This window comes from Corylus avellana, chromosome 2 (genome assembly GCF_965113065.1).
Source record: "Corylus avellana chromosome 2, dhCorAvel1.hap1.2, whole genome shotgun sequence".
Classification (NCBI taxonomy): domain Eukaryota; kingdom Viridiplantae; phylum Streptophyta; class Magnoliopsida; order Fagales; family Betulaceae; genus Corylus; species Corylus avellana.
In genome coordinates this window covers 39440344-39455185 of record NC_142491.1, presented here as the reverse complement: position 1 = coordinate 39455185, position 14842 = coordinate 39440344, and the positions used below count along the sequence as shown (strand labels likewise).

At 37.6% G+C, this 14842-nt stretch overlaps 1 protein-coding gene across 4 annotated transcripts in view; it reads left to right on the top strand.

Annotated features, from left to right (window-relative positions):
• Positions 1 to 880: 880 nt before the first annotated feature.
• The window catches only part of SAC9 (sacI homology domain-containing protein / WW domain-containing protein), a 36245-nt gene continuing 22283 nt past the window's right edge, over positions 881 to 14842 (top strand). For 2 of the 4 annotated variants that reach the window (XM_059579197.2, XM_059579195.2), the window contains exons 1-6: positions 881 to 1138; positions 1874 to 2472; positions 3076 to 3208; positions 4862 to 6078; positions 11009 to 11116; positions 11270 to 11440. In XM_059579197.2, the coding sequence (XP_059435180.2) occupies positions 1126 to 1138; positions 1874 to 2472; positions 3076 to 3208; positions 4862 to 6078; positions 11009 to 11116; positions 11270 to 11440 (2241 nt within the window). In that variant the 5' untranslated portion in view covers positions 881 to 1125. Of the gene's footprint in view, positions 1139 to 1873; positions 2473 to 3075; positions 3209 to 4861; positions 6079 to 11008; positions 11117 to 11269; positions 11441 to 14842 lie in introns of those variants that run through there. The other 2 variants (XM_059579199.2, XM_059579196.2) reach the window with 2 other exon arrangements.

Sequence of the window (14842 nt, the reverse complement as noted above, 5' to 3'; positions counted from 1 at the left end):
ATAAAAATGAAACCCCAAAGGGGAAAAAATAAAGTTGTGAAACCCCAGGGACTAATTTAGTATTTAACCCTTAATAGAAATCGATAAATGTGGTTTGTTTATGCATACAAAATGGTTTGTATTTTTAACATAAATTAATCTCACTGCATTTTCTTTTTTTATTATTATTATTTTTCAAATAAACAAACAAGAAGATGTAAATGTGTCATGTAGACAAAAATACTAAAAAATAAACACTTGAAAAAGACATGTTACATATTATTATTTTAACCACCTATTTTTACAAATATAATGAATTTACTATTAAATTTGTAGATTAACGTGAGTTATACACAAATTTAATAATGAATTCATCAATGTACTATACAAAAATAGTTAATTGTTTTTTTTATTATTTATCTATTTAAAAATATTGAGCAGCATTTTTCGGATATCAATTAATGTAAGCAGCACACGTGGCCGCTAGTTTTGACAAATTCCACGTCAGAGTTGCACATGTGCACCTATTAGTTAAAAGGATGTCACACCTGCAAAGAACACGATCTAATGTAAATTATAAATTTATTTGAAATTAAAAAAAAAAAAAAAACAAAGGAAGGGTGGCGGTTGTTTGGGGCAGCGTCCACTAGCTGGTGTGACCAATCGTTAGTTTATTTTTATTCAGCAGCAAGTGCAAGATCTATACTGAATATTCCACTTCCTTTTATAAAAATGCAAAGTTACAAAAATTAATTTTGGATTTATCTCTTTATGTTTTAAAATTTTAGATTTTAAGTAAACACGTATTATGACGTAATATTGTTTTTTTTCTAATTTTAGACCAGTAAACATTAATTACGTCTCTTTCTCTTTCTCTCTCTCTCTCTCTCTTTCTCTTTTACATTCCAGGAGGCAGGAGCCACGCACATCCAACGCTCGCGTTCCTCCGGTTTCGCAATTCTCCGGTGCATTGAGTTCACCTCTCTCTATCTCTCTATGGCTCTACACATTCATTCATCGATGATACAAACCGCTCGATGATTGAATTCCCTCATCAATCGCTCTCTCTCTCTGCGCGTCCAAGGATCGTAGGCCTCGGCGGTGCTATCCAAGACTAGTACTACTAGTCGGTTCGATTCCCAGGTCATGGAATCACCTGGTCAGCTTCTCTATGCGCCTCACTCTTCTTTCCGCTTGCATTTTCTCATTTTTTGGATTTTAATTCACAGCCTCACTTTGTGTCTGATCTGTTGCTGAATCTGGAAATTCAAATTGTAAATTATCATCTTGTAGCCTATATGATATTTGGTTATGTGCCTTAATGTTGTTATTGGGATCCATAGATCTGTTTGTTTACGGTTATCAGATAGTATCCGTGGCCATTTATAAATTCTGGCATTTTTCAACTTTGAAGTAGCTCTAGCTCCGATGAACCATACTCTGACGCTTTGAATATTGTTATTGAAACCAACCTAATATATTTGTATGATTAGTAGACTTGTTCTTGTTCCCATCGACGCATCGAGGATCAAAGTGTCCCTCAAAAGTAATGTCAAGGTAGATCTAAGTGAAAATGTGGTGTTGACGGCATAGGGAATCGGTTTTTTTTTTTTTTTTTTATGGCTCTACAAGGATGGTATGTTGGAGCCATTTCATGCGAAAAAGGGTAAGGAGGAAATGCTTATTTATGTACTTTTACGAGTAATCTATTTTGCAAAGGATTAGAGAATCAATATTCGTAATTGATAATGCTAATTCGAGTGATGATAGCAGTCACCAACTATTCTTGTTTTCTTAGTTTGTTGTAAACATAAATATGACTAATATCTGTTACTTCCAAACAAATTGTTCTGATTATGGCATGTTTTTCGTTTTTCCTTGTATTTTGTTGCAGTCAAGGGTTTTAAGGATACATCTGTCATTGTTCTTACACTGGATACTGGTGAAGCATATATCATTGCCAGCTTGTCTTCCTGGACTGACACTCAAGTGATATATATTGATCCAACAACTGGTGCGCTGTGTTACAATGGAAAGTTGGGTGTTGATGTTTTTAAATCGGAAAATGCGGCTTTAGATTATATTACAAATGGATCACAATGGCTATGTAAGAGTATAATATATGCCAGGGCGATATTGGGTTATGCTGCCCTGGGAAACTTTGGTTTGCTTCTTGTTGCAACAAAGTTAACCTCTAGCATTCCGAATCTGCCTGGTGGAGGGTGTGTATATACTGTGACTGAGTGCCAGTGGATCAAAATATCTCTTCAAAATCCCCAACCCCAAGGTAAAGGAGAACTCAAGAATGTTCAAGAATTGACTGAGCTTGAGGTCGATGGAAAGCACTACTTTTGTGAGACAAGAGACATCACTCGGCCTTTCCCAAGCCGTATGCCCTTGCAAAAGCCTGATGATGAATTTGTTTGGAATGGATGGTTTTCAATGCCTTTCAAAGACATTGGGCTGCCACAGCATTGTGTCACTCTGCTGCAGGTTTTGCTTCATACTTGAAATCTTCATATTGATGCTCCTCTGATGGTCATTGTTTTCCTTTCTTTCAACATGACTGGTTTTCAAGTCGACCTCTTCTACGTGTCATTTAAAATATCCTAGCTAGTGCGTCATATGCCCATAATAGTTTGTTTTGGTGCATGTAGATGAGTATACATATACATAGAAAGAATGTATAAGGTGACAAGCTGTGAGGTACTCTCCATATCAGGCGGTGAACTTTGCAAGATAAAAGTATTTTCCTTAAGTTACCACGTATCAATTATGAAGAAGTTAAGAAAACTAATTTCATTCGACTGATGGATAAACAGAATTTTAGTTACATGCCATTGAGGGTTAGACAATCCTTAATTGATTGGTCTAGTGGGTAGCACATGCACCTTATTTATATGTCTCTCTTTCATGCAATTCTAGTCAATCTTAGTCTATATTAGTATATTCCTACTTGGGGGTTTGAATGTATTAAAGGAGCTTCCCTGATATGTTTGTGTTTGATGTAACATATTAGTGATTTACCTGCCTTACAACCTGGTAGTATTCAAATGGTTATCTTATGTGTGTTTAAGATATGATATTAATGTGTAGGGGTTTGCAGAATATCGTAGTTTTGGAAGCTTAGGTCAGCTAGAAGGGTATGTTGCTCTCATAGCTCGGCGTAGCAGACTGCATCCTGGCACTCGGTACCTGGCTAGGGGGTTAAATTCATGTTTTAGCACAGGTATGTAACCTATTAACAACTCTTGAAATCAAATGGCATTTTTCTTGCTGGTTTTTGTGACGGTCTTTTGTTTCCCTCTGGGTTATTTCCCCTTTGTATACTTTCTGTGCCCTTGGCTACTGGCCCTTTTTGGCATTTTTATTACATCCTAGTATCTACACAAAAGAAGAAATGCTAGGTTCTTCTATGCCATGCTGAATGGATCATTGTGGGATATTTGGTCAATTGTGCAATTCTCTTTGCTTCTAACTGTTTTTTTGGTTTCACTAAACTGGTTTTCACTCTTAATTGATAGATGCATAAATATTCGTATTTCAAATTTACTGGGCTATCATGCCATTGTTGGGCGAGTACCAATAAATTTTACACTGGACTATGTGATAAAAGTATTTCTGTTCCCCTTGACTGTGTCAATGAAATATTCGATTGTTGTCACAAGTTCACTTTTACAGCTCTACTTAGCCAACATTACTTCAGGGAATGGTTTTATGCCTATTTGTAAGTTTGTGATGTACAATTGGGTTGGGAAGTGTTGAGCTCAATAGCTCTATGAATTGATTCCTGCAGAAAAGAATTTTCTAGGACCCAGGTGAATCATCCTCACTAGAAAATAGATATGACAAACTTATGGGAAACCAATAATTAGACTAGTATGTCCTTTGACAACCTCTTTATTTCTTATCGATTCTTCCCTTTCCATTTGAAACACATGGGTGTACCATATCTTATGGTGTTGGTGAAGTATATTTCAGAGTTCTATCAGTAATAGTTACTATATTGTCTCTAGTTCGGAATTCATTGACTAATTAAAAGTATCGAGAATTTCCCATGTTGGGATGAAGAGATATACCAGCACTGAAGGACATTAGACAAAGAGATGAGTCAATGTGATTACATTATCTATTCATTGTTGATGATTTAGTTTTTAGAGGTAATTTCATTCCAAATCCTTGCTATCTGTGCAAAGGATGGGGGCTCCATGGGTCATCTTTTATTCCATTTTTTGGGTTTTGAGGGAACAGGATCTCCTTTTTATTTATTTTTATTTATTATTTATTTATTTATTTAATTTATAATTTTATTTTTATAATTTATAATTTGGGGTTTGCCTCCTTTGGATTATGCAAAGATATGCCTTTGATATTTATTTTGGTTGAGAAGGGGGAGTTGGAGATAAGAGGAGATGTTTGGTGTCGAAAACTGCTTCTTTTTGTTCTTTTGTTCATTGGGGACTGTTTGGACCAAGAGAGGTAGTTGTGCTTTTATGGGAAAGAGGCACCTGCACATGAAATTAAAGCAGTTGTCTTTTTGTTGTTTATTTATTTCACTTGATCTTTTGCTGTTTTTCCACTTCTTTTTATTTGTTAGATTCTCTTTCTTGTAGACATTCATAAATTTTTACAAGCTTAGGTTCTTGTGACTTTCCTCTGTAGTTGAGTGGTGTCGCTTATCTTTTCCTAATTTATTCATACTGTTTAGGCATTTTCACCATTTCGTATTGCTTGGATAAGTAACTATGAGCTTATACGTGTATCTCATTCCTTTTTTATAAGTTTCGCAACTACCATTACATTTTATTGCCTGCTCTTCTCTCAGCTTTATGTTGTGTCCCCATAAACTTCTTTGAACTTAAGAAGAATATGTATTTTACAGGAAATGAAGTTGAGTGCGAGCAACTTGTATGGGTCCCCAAAAGAGCTGGTCAGAGTGTTCCTTTTAATACATATGTTTGGCGACGTGGCACAATTCCAATCTGGTGGGGAGCAGAATTAAAGATCACTGCTGCAGAAGCAGAAATATATGTTTCAGGGCGTGATCCTTATAAAGGAAGCTCACAGTATTATCAGAGGTTGAGTAAAAGGTATGATGCTCGAAATTTAGATGTAGGTGTTGGGGGCAGTCAGAATAGAAAAGCTCTGGTTCCAATTGTATGCATCAACTTACTTAGGAATGGAGAAGGAAAGTCAGAGTCCATTTTAGTTCAGCATTTTGAGGAATCTTTAAAGTATATCAAATCAATTGGAAAACTTCCTTATACTCGAATGCATTTAATAAATTATGATTGGCATGCCAGTATAAAGTTAAAAGGTGAACAGCAAACAATTGAAGGATTGTGGAAACTTCTAAAAGTACCCACTGTATCTATAGGCATTTCTGAAGGGGATTATTTGCCTTCACGACAACGGATGAAGGATTGTAGAGGTGAAATCATATATAATGATGACTATGATGGTGCCTTCTGCTTAAGATCACATCAAAATGGAGTGATACGTTTCAACTGTGCAGATTCTTTGGATAGAACCAATGCAGCTAGTTATTTTGGCTCCCTCCAAGTTTTTGTGGAGCAATGTAGGCGGCTGGGGATATCACTTGATAGTGATCTGGCTTTAGGTTATCAGCCAATGAATAATTATGGTGGATATATTGCTCCATTGCCTCCAGGTTGGGAGAAACGATCTGATGCAGTGACAGGGAAAACATATTATATTGATCACAATACTAAGACCACAACATGGACGCATCCCTGCCCAGATAAACCCTGGAAGAGATTTGATATGACATTTGAGGAGTTCAAGCGATCGACAATACTTTCACCAGTATCTCAGCTAGCCGATCTTTTTCTGCTTGCTGGTGATATTCATGCAACACTTTATACTGGTTCTAAAGCTATGCATAGTCAAATCCTTAGCATATTTAATGAAGATGCTGGAAAGTTTAAACAGTTTTCTGCAGCACAGAATGTGAAAATTACTTTGCAGAGAAGATATAAAAATGCAATTGTAGATAGCTCTCGTCAAAAGCAGTTGGAGATGTTTCTTGGAATGAGGCTTTTCAAGCATCTTCCATCAATTCCTATTCAACCTCTAAACGTATGTTATTCTAGAATCTTTCCAAATGATCTCTAATTGTATTTTATTCTTTTATTCATTGTGTTTCTTCTATGTGCTTTGTTAGTTCATTTCATAAATGCCATAGTTTTGCTTGAATAATAACTGGTTATTCTTTATTGATTTTGTAAAGCATTTTATGAACTTTTCTCTTTCTATATTGTCTTTTTGGCTCTCTTGAGTTTTTAAGTACGTTAAACTTTATGATTAAATAGTATGCAAATGTTGATTCATTATATTAATTTATATATTTCATATTGTTGGTATCTTTCTCAAACCATGTTGGAACACTTAGCTTGTGGATCATTAGTTGTTTTACGGGAAAATGCTGTAGAGGTCTCTAAGGATTAATCTTTTATTACCTCCCTAAGGTATAAAATTGATCAAATCACTCCTTAAGATATGGTGTACCTTTAGGGTTTTTAATGAAAATTGTGACACGTAAGCATAGGATCACGTTAGATCCAATAAAATAGCTTCATGTGCACAAAAGTGCTATCTCAACTTGACACATGGCAAAAAAAAGAGAAAGAAAAAGAAAAAGAGAAAGAGAAAGAAAAAGAAAAAGAGAAAGAGAAAGAAAAAGAAAAAGAAAAAGAAAAAGAAAAAGAGAACGGGGAGGGAGGGAGGTGGGTGGTGGCGGTGTGTGGGTGGGTTGCAAGTTAGGCCCTCCACAATGGATGGAGTAGGCGGTTGGGTGACCCCAACCCCCTCCTCTGTTGATGGGTAGGGCAACCCACCCATCCATGGAGGGTGTGGATTGTGACCTACCCACTCCCCCTTTTCCAGTGAGGGTGTGGATGGGTCTCCTTTCATTTTTTCAATTTTTTTTTTTGTTTTCTTATACCTACATGTTACAATTTCTGTTAAAAATCCTAACAAGAGATGTATAGAGGGAGTGATTTGGTCAATTTTAAACCTTAGGAACTGATTTGATAAAAGATTAAACTCAATGGACCTCTACAATATTTTTTTTCCGTATTTTACATTTCTAATTCGATGGACTGTTGTTCCTTATCCTTTGGTCTTTTATTTATTTATTTTTAATCTTTTAATTTTTTTTTTCTTTCACTTGTAACTAAGCTAAAATTGTATGGATTCTGAATTTATTGTTGCTTTATCTTTTTCTGCAATGAATACACTACTGTTTTTTATGTTTTGGTGAATGACACTCCGATGGGCTTTTTTAGTAGGTCCCATGGTTTGAGACAGGGAGACCCTTTCTCTCCCTTATTGTTCCTTAATGTTATGGAGGCGTTGATTAGAATGATTTCTGCTATGGCGAGCAGGAGTCTATTTTCAAGCTTTTCAGTGGGATCCAAGAATGTTGGCGCCTTCAATATTTTCCTACCTTTTGTTTGCGAACGATACTTCGATGTTTTGTGTGGCAAATCTAGATCATCTTTGCAATTTGCATTGTTTGTTCCTATGCTTTGAAATGGTTTCAAGTTTGAGAATTAATCTAGCTAAATTAGAGTTGGTCCCCATTGGCAAGGTCAACAATGTGGAAGGTTTGGCTAACATTTTGGGTTATAGGGCCTTTTCTCTACCTTTGAAATATGTAGGCCTTCCGCTAGAAGCTTCGCTTAAAGGCAAAATCTATTTGGGATAGCATTATTGAGAAGATAGTGTCATTTGGTTGGATGGAAGCTGATGTATTTGTCAAAGGGTGGGAGGGTGACTTTGATCTAAAGTACTTTATCTAATCTGCCTACTTCATGTCTCTTTTCTCCCTCTCGATTGGTGTTGCCAACAGCATAGAGAAGTTTCACCAAAATGTTTTTGGGGTGGTATTGGTGATGAGTTCAACTTTCATTTGGTTAGCTAGTCTAAGGTGTGTTTTTCAATTTTTGAAGCAAGGTTGGGGACTGTAATTTACTTTCATTCAACTGAGCATTGTTGGAGAAGTGGCTTTGGCGTTATGTTCATGAAATAGAGGCCTTATGGAAGGTGGTTGTGGATTGTAAATATGGCAGTGTGTGAGGTGGTTGGTGTTCTAATGATGTTCATGAGGCGTATGGGTGGGGCTTTGGAAGAATATTAGGAAGGGGTTGGGGGAGTTTTCCAGTCACTCTAGATTTGAGGTCTGTGATGACTCCAGGATTAGATTTTGGTATGACTTGTGGTGTGGTGATTAGGCCCTCAAGGTAGCTTTTTCGGACTCGTTCAATTTGGTCCATTGTAAGGATGCCTCAATGTTAGAACTTTTGGAGTTTTCTAGCGACTTTCATCAGTGGAATGCTAGCTTTCTCGGAGTGGCTCAAGATTGTGAGGTGGATCTCTTTACCTCGTTCTTCAATATTTTATACTCCTTCAAATGGAAACAGGGTGGCGAAGACAAACTTTGTTGGGTACCATTTGGTTTGATGTTAAATCATACGACAATGTCCTTGTTCCTCATTGGAGGAGTATTTGGTAGTATAAGGCTCCACTGAGAGTGGTTTGCTTTTCTTGGTTGGTTGCCTTAGGGAAGACTTTTTTTTTGATAAGTAATGTTGTATATATCAAAAAAAGTGTAAAGCGCTTTGAAGAAAAGGGTGATTAAACACTTTTCTCATGGAGAGTATTGTGGTATTCTTCGTAAGCTTCAACGCTCGCGGAATTTCTAGATTTCTGTGCGCCATTTTCAGTTTAAAGCTTGCATTTGTGGGATCTGGGATCTTTTGTATACTTCATGTGTACATGGGTTGTGCCCCTTGCGCTTTTTAATACATTGATTTTACCTATCCAAAAAAAAAAAGTATACATAGGTAGCCCAACATAAAGCCCAAAAACACAACCCAAGATGACCCAACCCAAAAGACCCAACAAGAAACCGCAGCCAAACAGAAAAACCTAAAAAAGACCCAAAACTAAAGCCCACAATAGCCTAACACCTGCCCTAAAAACCCAAACCCCCTACTGCACCTCAGGAGGAAATGAGAAATCATTTTCGGTCCCAAAACAACCCCGCTGGATAATCTTAGAAAGCTGCATGTCATCATGGTTGTTGGTGCTATTTGTGTTAGAAGAGTGGGGAGTTCGTGGATCACCTTTTACTACATTGTGAGATGACTAATGTCTGTGGAATACCATCTTCAGCCTTGTAGGGTTGCTGTGGCTTATGCCTTGTTGAGTAGTAGATCTTTTTGCTTCATGAAAAGGGTTCTTTTGGTGGAAGTCGAAACAATATTATATGGAAGATGGTTTCGTTTTGCTTATGTGATGCCTTTGGATGGAGAGAAATGATTAGATGATGAGGTTGATGATGAGGTTCTTGAGGTGGTGAAAGCCCTTAATGGTGACAAGGCCTTGGGTCCTGATGCTTATACTATGGGTTTTTCCAAGCTTGTTGGGAGTTGCCTAAAGCATCAAGGAGTTTTGACCTATTAGCTTAGTGGGTGGAGTGTATACGATTGTGGCCATAGTTCTATCTAATAGATTGAAAATGGTAGTGGAGAAAATCATTTCTAAGCCTCAGAACGCTTTCTTCAAGGGTAGGCAGATCCTTGACTCAGTTCTCATTGCCAATGAGTGTACTGATAGTAGACTTAGATATGAGGTTTTCTAGGTGTACCATGTCAATTGGGATTTCCTTTTGTATATTTTGAAGAGATGCGGTTTTGGGGAAATATGGTGTAAATGGGTGGCATACTATATTTCATTTGTACACTTCTTAGTCTTGGTGAATGGGACCTCGTCAGGTTTCTTTAGTAGTGCCTATGGCCTGAGACAGGAAGATCCATTGTCTCCCTTTTTTCTTTTTTTTGTTGTTGTCATTGTTATGGAAGCGTTAAGTAAAATGATTTTAGCTTTAGTGGATGGGGCTCTTTTATTGGGATTCATGGTTGGGGTCAAGGAGTGGTGGTGCTATCAACATTTCTCATATTTTGTTTGTGGATGACACCTTGATTTTTTGTGAGGTAAATCCAGATCACTTTCACAATTTGTGTAGTTTGTTTTTATGATTTGAAGCGGTTTCTGGTCTAAGAAAATCCAGGTGGGTCTTGGCTGTTAGACCAAGTGAAAGGACCTCCCACCAACAGAATATCTATCAAGCCTTGTTCTGAAATGAAATCTGAAAATTCCTTCATAGCAAAGGTTAATTGAGATGCCCCAAAATCTTTCATTTTGGAAGTGAGTAAAATTAAAGTCTTCCCCGATGCACCAAGGAACTTACCACCAACTGAAAACCCCTAATACCTCCTCCCATAAATAATGCCTTTGGGAATCTGTATTGGGACCATAAACTCCCGAAAAAGCCCAATCAAACCGGTCCAAAACAGATTTGAATTTACAAGAGAGCGAGAAAGTGCTCACCAGAGTCACCACCTCTTCAATGCATTCTACTGCACGTTTATCACACAAAAGCCCAATCAAACTGGTCCAAAACATATTTGAATTTACAAGAGATAGAGAAAGTGCTCACCACCTCTTCAATGCATTCTGCTGCAGGTTTATCACACCTTAGTAGATACCCCCGAAGCTTCTATGGCTGGCAGAACAGGCCACCCCGTGAAAGGACCACCCCACAAACCCCAGACTACCAACTGAAATTTGCTCCATTTTAGTTTCTTTGCAAACACACTATGCCAAGCTTCCAACTTCCTAGAAGTTGCTGGTGGGCGCGCCTTCGGATCGTAGACCATTGTTGCATGTTAGCACAACCGTTTTCTTGCTTGTAACTATATATAAAGCTGATGAATAGAATGAAGAGAGTACACTCCCAACGGAATATTTTATATAAAGAGCTCATGGGAATTGATCTTTTCTAGAATAGATCTTTTCTTTGGGAGGTATTACATATGCATATTTGTTGCTTGTGATTTTTTTTTTCTCCGAGACGATATTGATCTTTTCTAGAATAGTTTGAAAATAATCTAGCTATTTAGCTGTGTAAACTTGGAATTGTATAACATGACAATCATTGCAGGTACTCTCACGACCATCTGGTTTCTTTCTTAAGCCAGTTGCCAACATGCTTTCAACTTCTGATAGTGGGGCCAGCCTTCTGAGTTTCAAAAGAAAAGACATAGTATGGGTATGCAAAATATATTTCTTTTCATTACTGAGGAATAATTTCTTGCAACTTAAGAATGAACAAAAAAAAGGAATTCTTTGTATATTATTTCAAATAAAAGGTAATCCATCATTTTATTTTCTTATGGAAATATATGCATTGTCTGTCTCACAGGTTTGCCCACAGGCTGCAGATGTGGTTGAGCTTTTTATATATCTTGGGGAGCCTTGTCATGCTTGTCAGCTTCTTCTCACAATATCTCATGGTGCAGATGATTCAACTTATCCCGCAACAGTTGACGTAAGGACAGGACGGTGTCTAGATGGGCTTAAACTGGTTGTGGAGGTCTGTATCTCTCTTTCATACATGTTTCTTTTTCAACTTTACATCCACATTTGCACTTGCAGTTTACTTCTGTATGAGGTGGAAGAGATAGTGATATTTACATGGTTAAGAGGATGAGGGATTCTTTCCCCTTGTAGTTCCTCTTCTAAGTAAAAACGTGCTTTCTTGTACCTTGCTCCATTATGAAAGAAATTCTCCCATTGGCTAAATTACTTTCTTGTGGGCAAGAAATCGACTCATCTACTTTTAATTTGATTAGTAATAGTAATTTTATTGAATAAATGTTGTACATAGAACACAGGTGATGTTCATAGCATTCTTTAAATAATTTCAATTTTCAGAAGAGCAGGAAAACCCATAGATGAATGAAATTGGCAATCATCTAATCATACAGATATCTCAAATCCATGATGGATTCACCAGTTCCAATCCGGATAATCATATAACAAAGCTCATAATAAGTCATGGACGTTTATAAGTTTTCTGGATATCCATACAGCCTTGAGTCACTCTGAAAACAGTGGATAGACAGTAGAGATTTTAGTACTACGTATTTAATGTATTAACTGAGGGTGATGTTTAATGTATTAACATCACCATAGTAATATGCGTATTATGACAATATCTACTGGAGTTTTTAAAATTGTAGTACTATAATCCCTAATTTTTTGAATCCATATTTAGTGTGGGATAAAAGTTTGAACTTGTAAATCCTTTTTGCTCCTTTCTTGGGTGCGTTGGTGATGATGATGATAAATCATTCATATCTCCAAAGTGACCATTGCTTTTTGGATACCAAATTGATGATGAACTGATACGAATCAACACCAATCCACCGAGAATATATGTATTTTAAAGGTGGGAGTCTGTTGGTTGTTTTTGGGGGGCCTAGAGTACTAAGAAATACAACTCATGCACCTACAGGAGATTCAAACAATAACATAGACAGCACAACATCACGCCATAGGATTGCACCACATGGAACTAAAAGTACTTTTCATCATTTCTTAAAAAATTGTTTCTAGTATAGGCTACTAATGCTTGGAAAACAAGCAAATAGGTGGTCATGTAAACCAGCCATGTAAGTTGATACTCGGACCACTCAAGAGTCGTTCCTTTTTTTTTGGGATAAGAAGAGAATTGTAAAAGAAAAGGTAGGAGAAAGGTTGTATACAATAACTGCCCCACCCACAGCTCTCAAACCTTAAAGTTTTGAGTGTCTAAAAAATCCAGAAGAGCCAAGGATGATAGAGCATGAATGAGCTGATTACAAAGAGAATAATGAGTGAAGAACACCTTGAGTTTCTGTCAATCTAATATGACCTAGCCACTAGACCAACTAATTAAAAGCAACACTTGACCAACCAGCTGCTGGTTCAGTACATACTGTTGATTATCAGAGTACAAAACCTTCTTTTTTGGCAAATAAGAATACAAAACATCTGTATGCCTGACAGGCTGCAGTTTCAATGTTTTTTAAAATATTTATGAAATGGTTTCTACCTTATATTGGAAAGAATAGGACTCATAATTACTATGATATATGTTCTGAAGAGCTTCCAAATTGATCTAGACTTGAAGCTAGGTCAATTTCCTATAGTTATTTATTTAATTATGTAGTTGGGAGGCTTCTTAAATTTGCATTGGAATTATTCAGTTTGTTCATAGATTGGAAATACTTTTTTTTTTTTTTTTTTTTGATAAGTAATAACTAGTCTTATTAAAAGCGTAAGACGCCCCAAGGTACACATGGAGTATACAAAAGGATCACTTAGCTAGAAAAAGAAAAGCGAGCAAGGAAATCATCATAGCTAATCGACAACGGGGATAGATGTGCCACAGTCCAAAGATACAAAGTGTGAAAACAGAGGATAAAATGTCATCCAAATACCTCTCCAAGTCCTCAAAGCACCTATTGTTCATTTCTTGCCATAAACACCAAAAAATACATGTAGGCACCATCTTCCATACCACAACACTCCTCCGCCTCCCAAAAGACTACCAACAGGCTAGCAAATCAAAGACCTGTCTAGGCATCACCCAGGCCATCCCAAAGCGACTAAAGATGGCATACCACAGAGCAGAAGCAACCTCACAATGAAGAAGGAGATGATCTACCGTCTCCTCACTCTTCTTGCACATACAACACCTGTTTATCACAATGATGTGACGTTTCCTGAGATTATCCAAGGTCAGAATTTTGCCTAGACCAAACGAAAAAAGCCGCTCTCGGATGAGCTTGCGTCCGCCACACATTCTTCCAAGGGAATCTCCTACCCTCATTGCAAGCCAAAGAATAAAAGAGGGCCTTAACCTTGAATAGACCTCTTTTGGAAGAAATCCACCACAATCTATCTTCACACACACCCTTGTCTCACTTTGACTTAATGCAACACTTGTAGAAAGAACGCAAAGGCTTCCAACTCCCAATCTTGTGCCTCTCTAGTAAAACTCACATTCCACTAATTTGAACCTCCCAACATCTCCATATTAGCCGCAACTGAAGCATTCTTCTCACAAGCAATTCCATATAAAACTGGAAAGGCTACCTTGAGAACCGAATCTCCACACCACAAGTCATGCCAAAAGCTAATCCTCGTTCCATCCCCCACCACATGTCTAGTAAAGCTTTTGAGAGTCTCCCACCCTTTTCAAGAGAGCACCACCCACCCCATAAGCTCCCATACTTCGAATCTACCGCCACTCTCCACCAAGCATCTCTCTCAATCCCATAGCGCCACAACCATTTCCCTAAAAGTGCGCAATTGAACACTATTAAATTTTTGATACCCAACCCTCCCTCCTTGATTGGAGTGCAAACCTTTGCCCAATTTACCAAGTGAAACTTGAACTCTTCGCCTATACCACCCCATAGAAATTTGCGTTGTAGCTTCTGGATGTGCTTAGCAACACTCATTGGGATAGGAAAGAGAGACAAATAATGAGTGGGCAAATAAGCTAGGGTGCTCTTGATAAGGGTGACCCTACCACCCTTTGATAAATACTTCCTTTTCCAGGTAACCTACCTGTATTCTAGCTTCTCAATAACACTATCCCAAATATGCTTGGCCTTATAAGAGGCTCCCAACGGAAGACCGAGATACTTCACTGGCAAAGATGCAACCCCACATCCTAAAATACCGGCTAACATACGCACTTGCTCTACATTCCCCACTGGAATTAAAACCGACTTAGCCAGGTTTACCTTTAGCCCAGAAGCAGCTTCGAACAGCAAAAACACATTCCGCAAATAACGCAACTAGCTGGGCATAGCATTGCAAAAGATCAAGGTGTCATCGACAAACAGAAGATGTGAGAAAGAAGCATTACCAACTTTTAATCCTTCTAGCAGTCCCCCGTGCATCGCCACTGAGATCATCTTGCTCAGAACCTCCATCACAA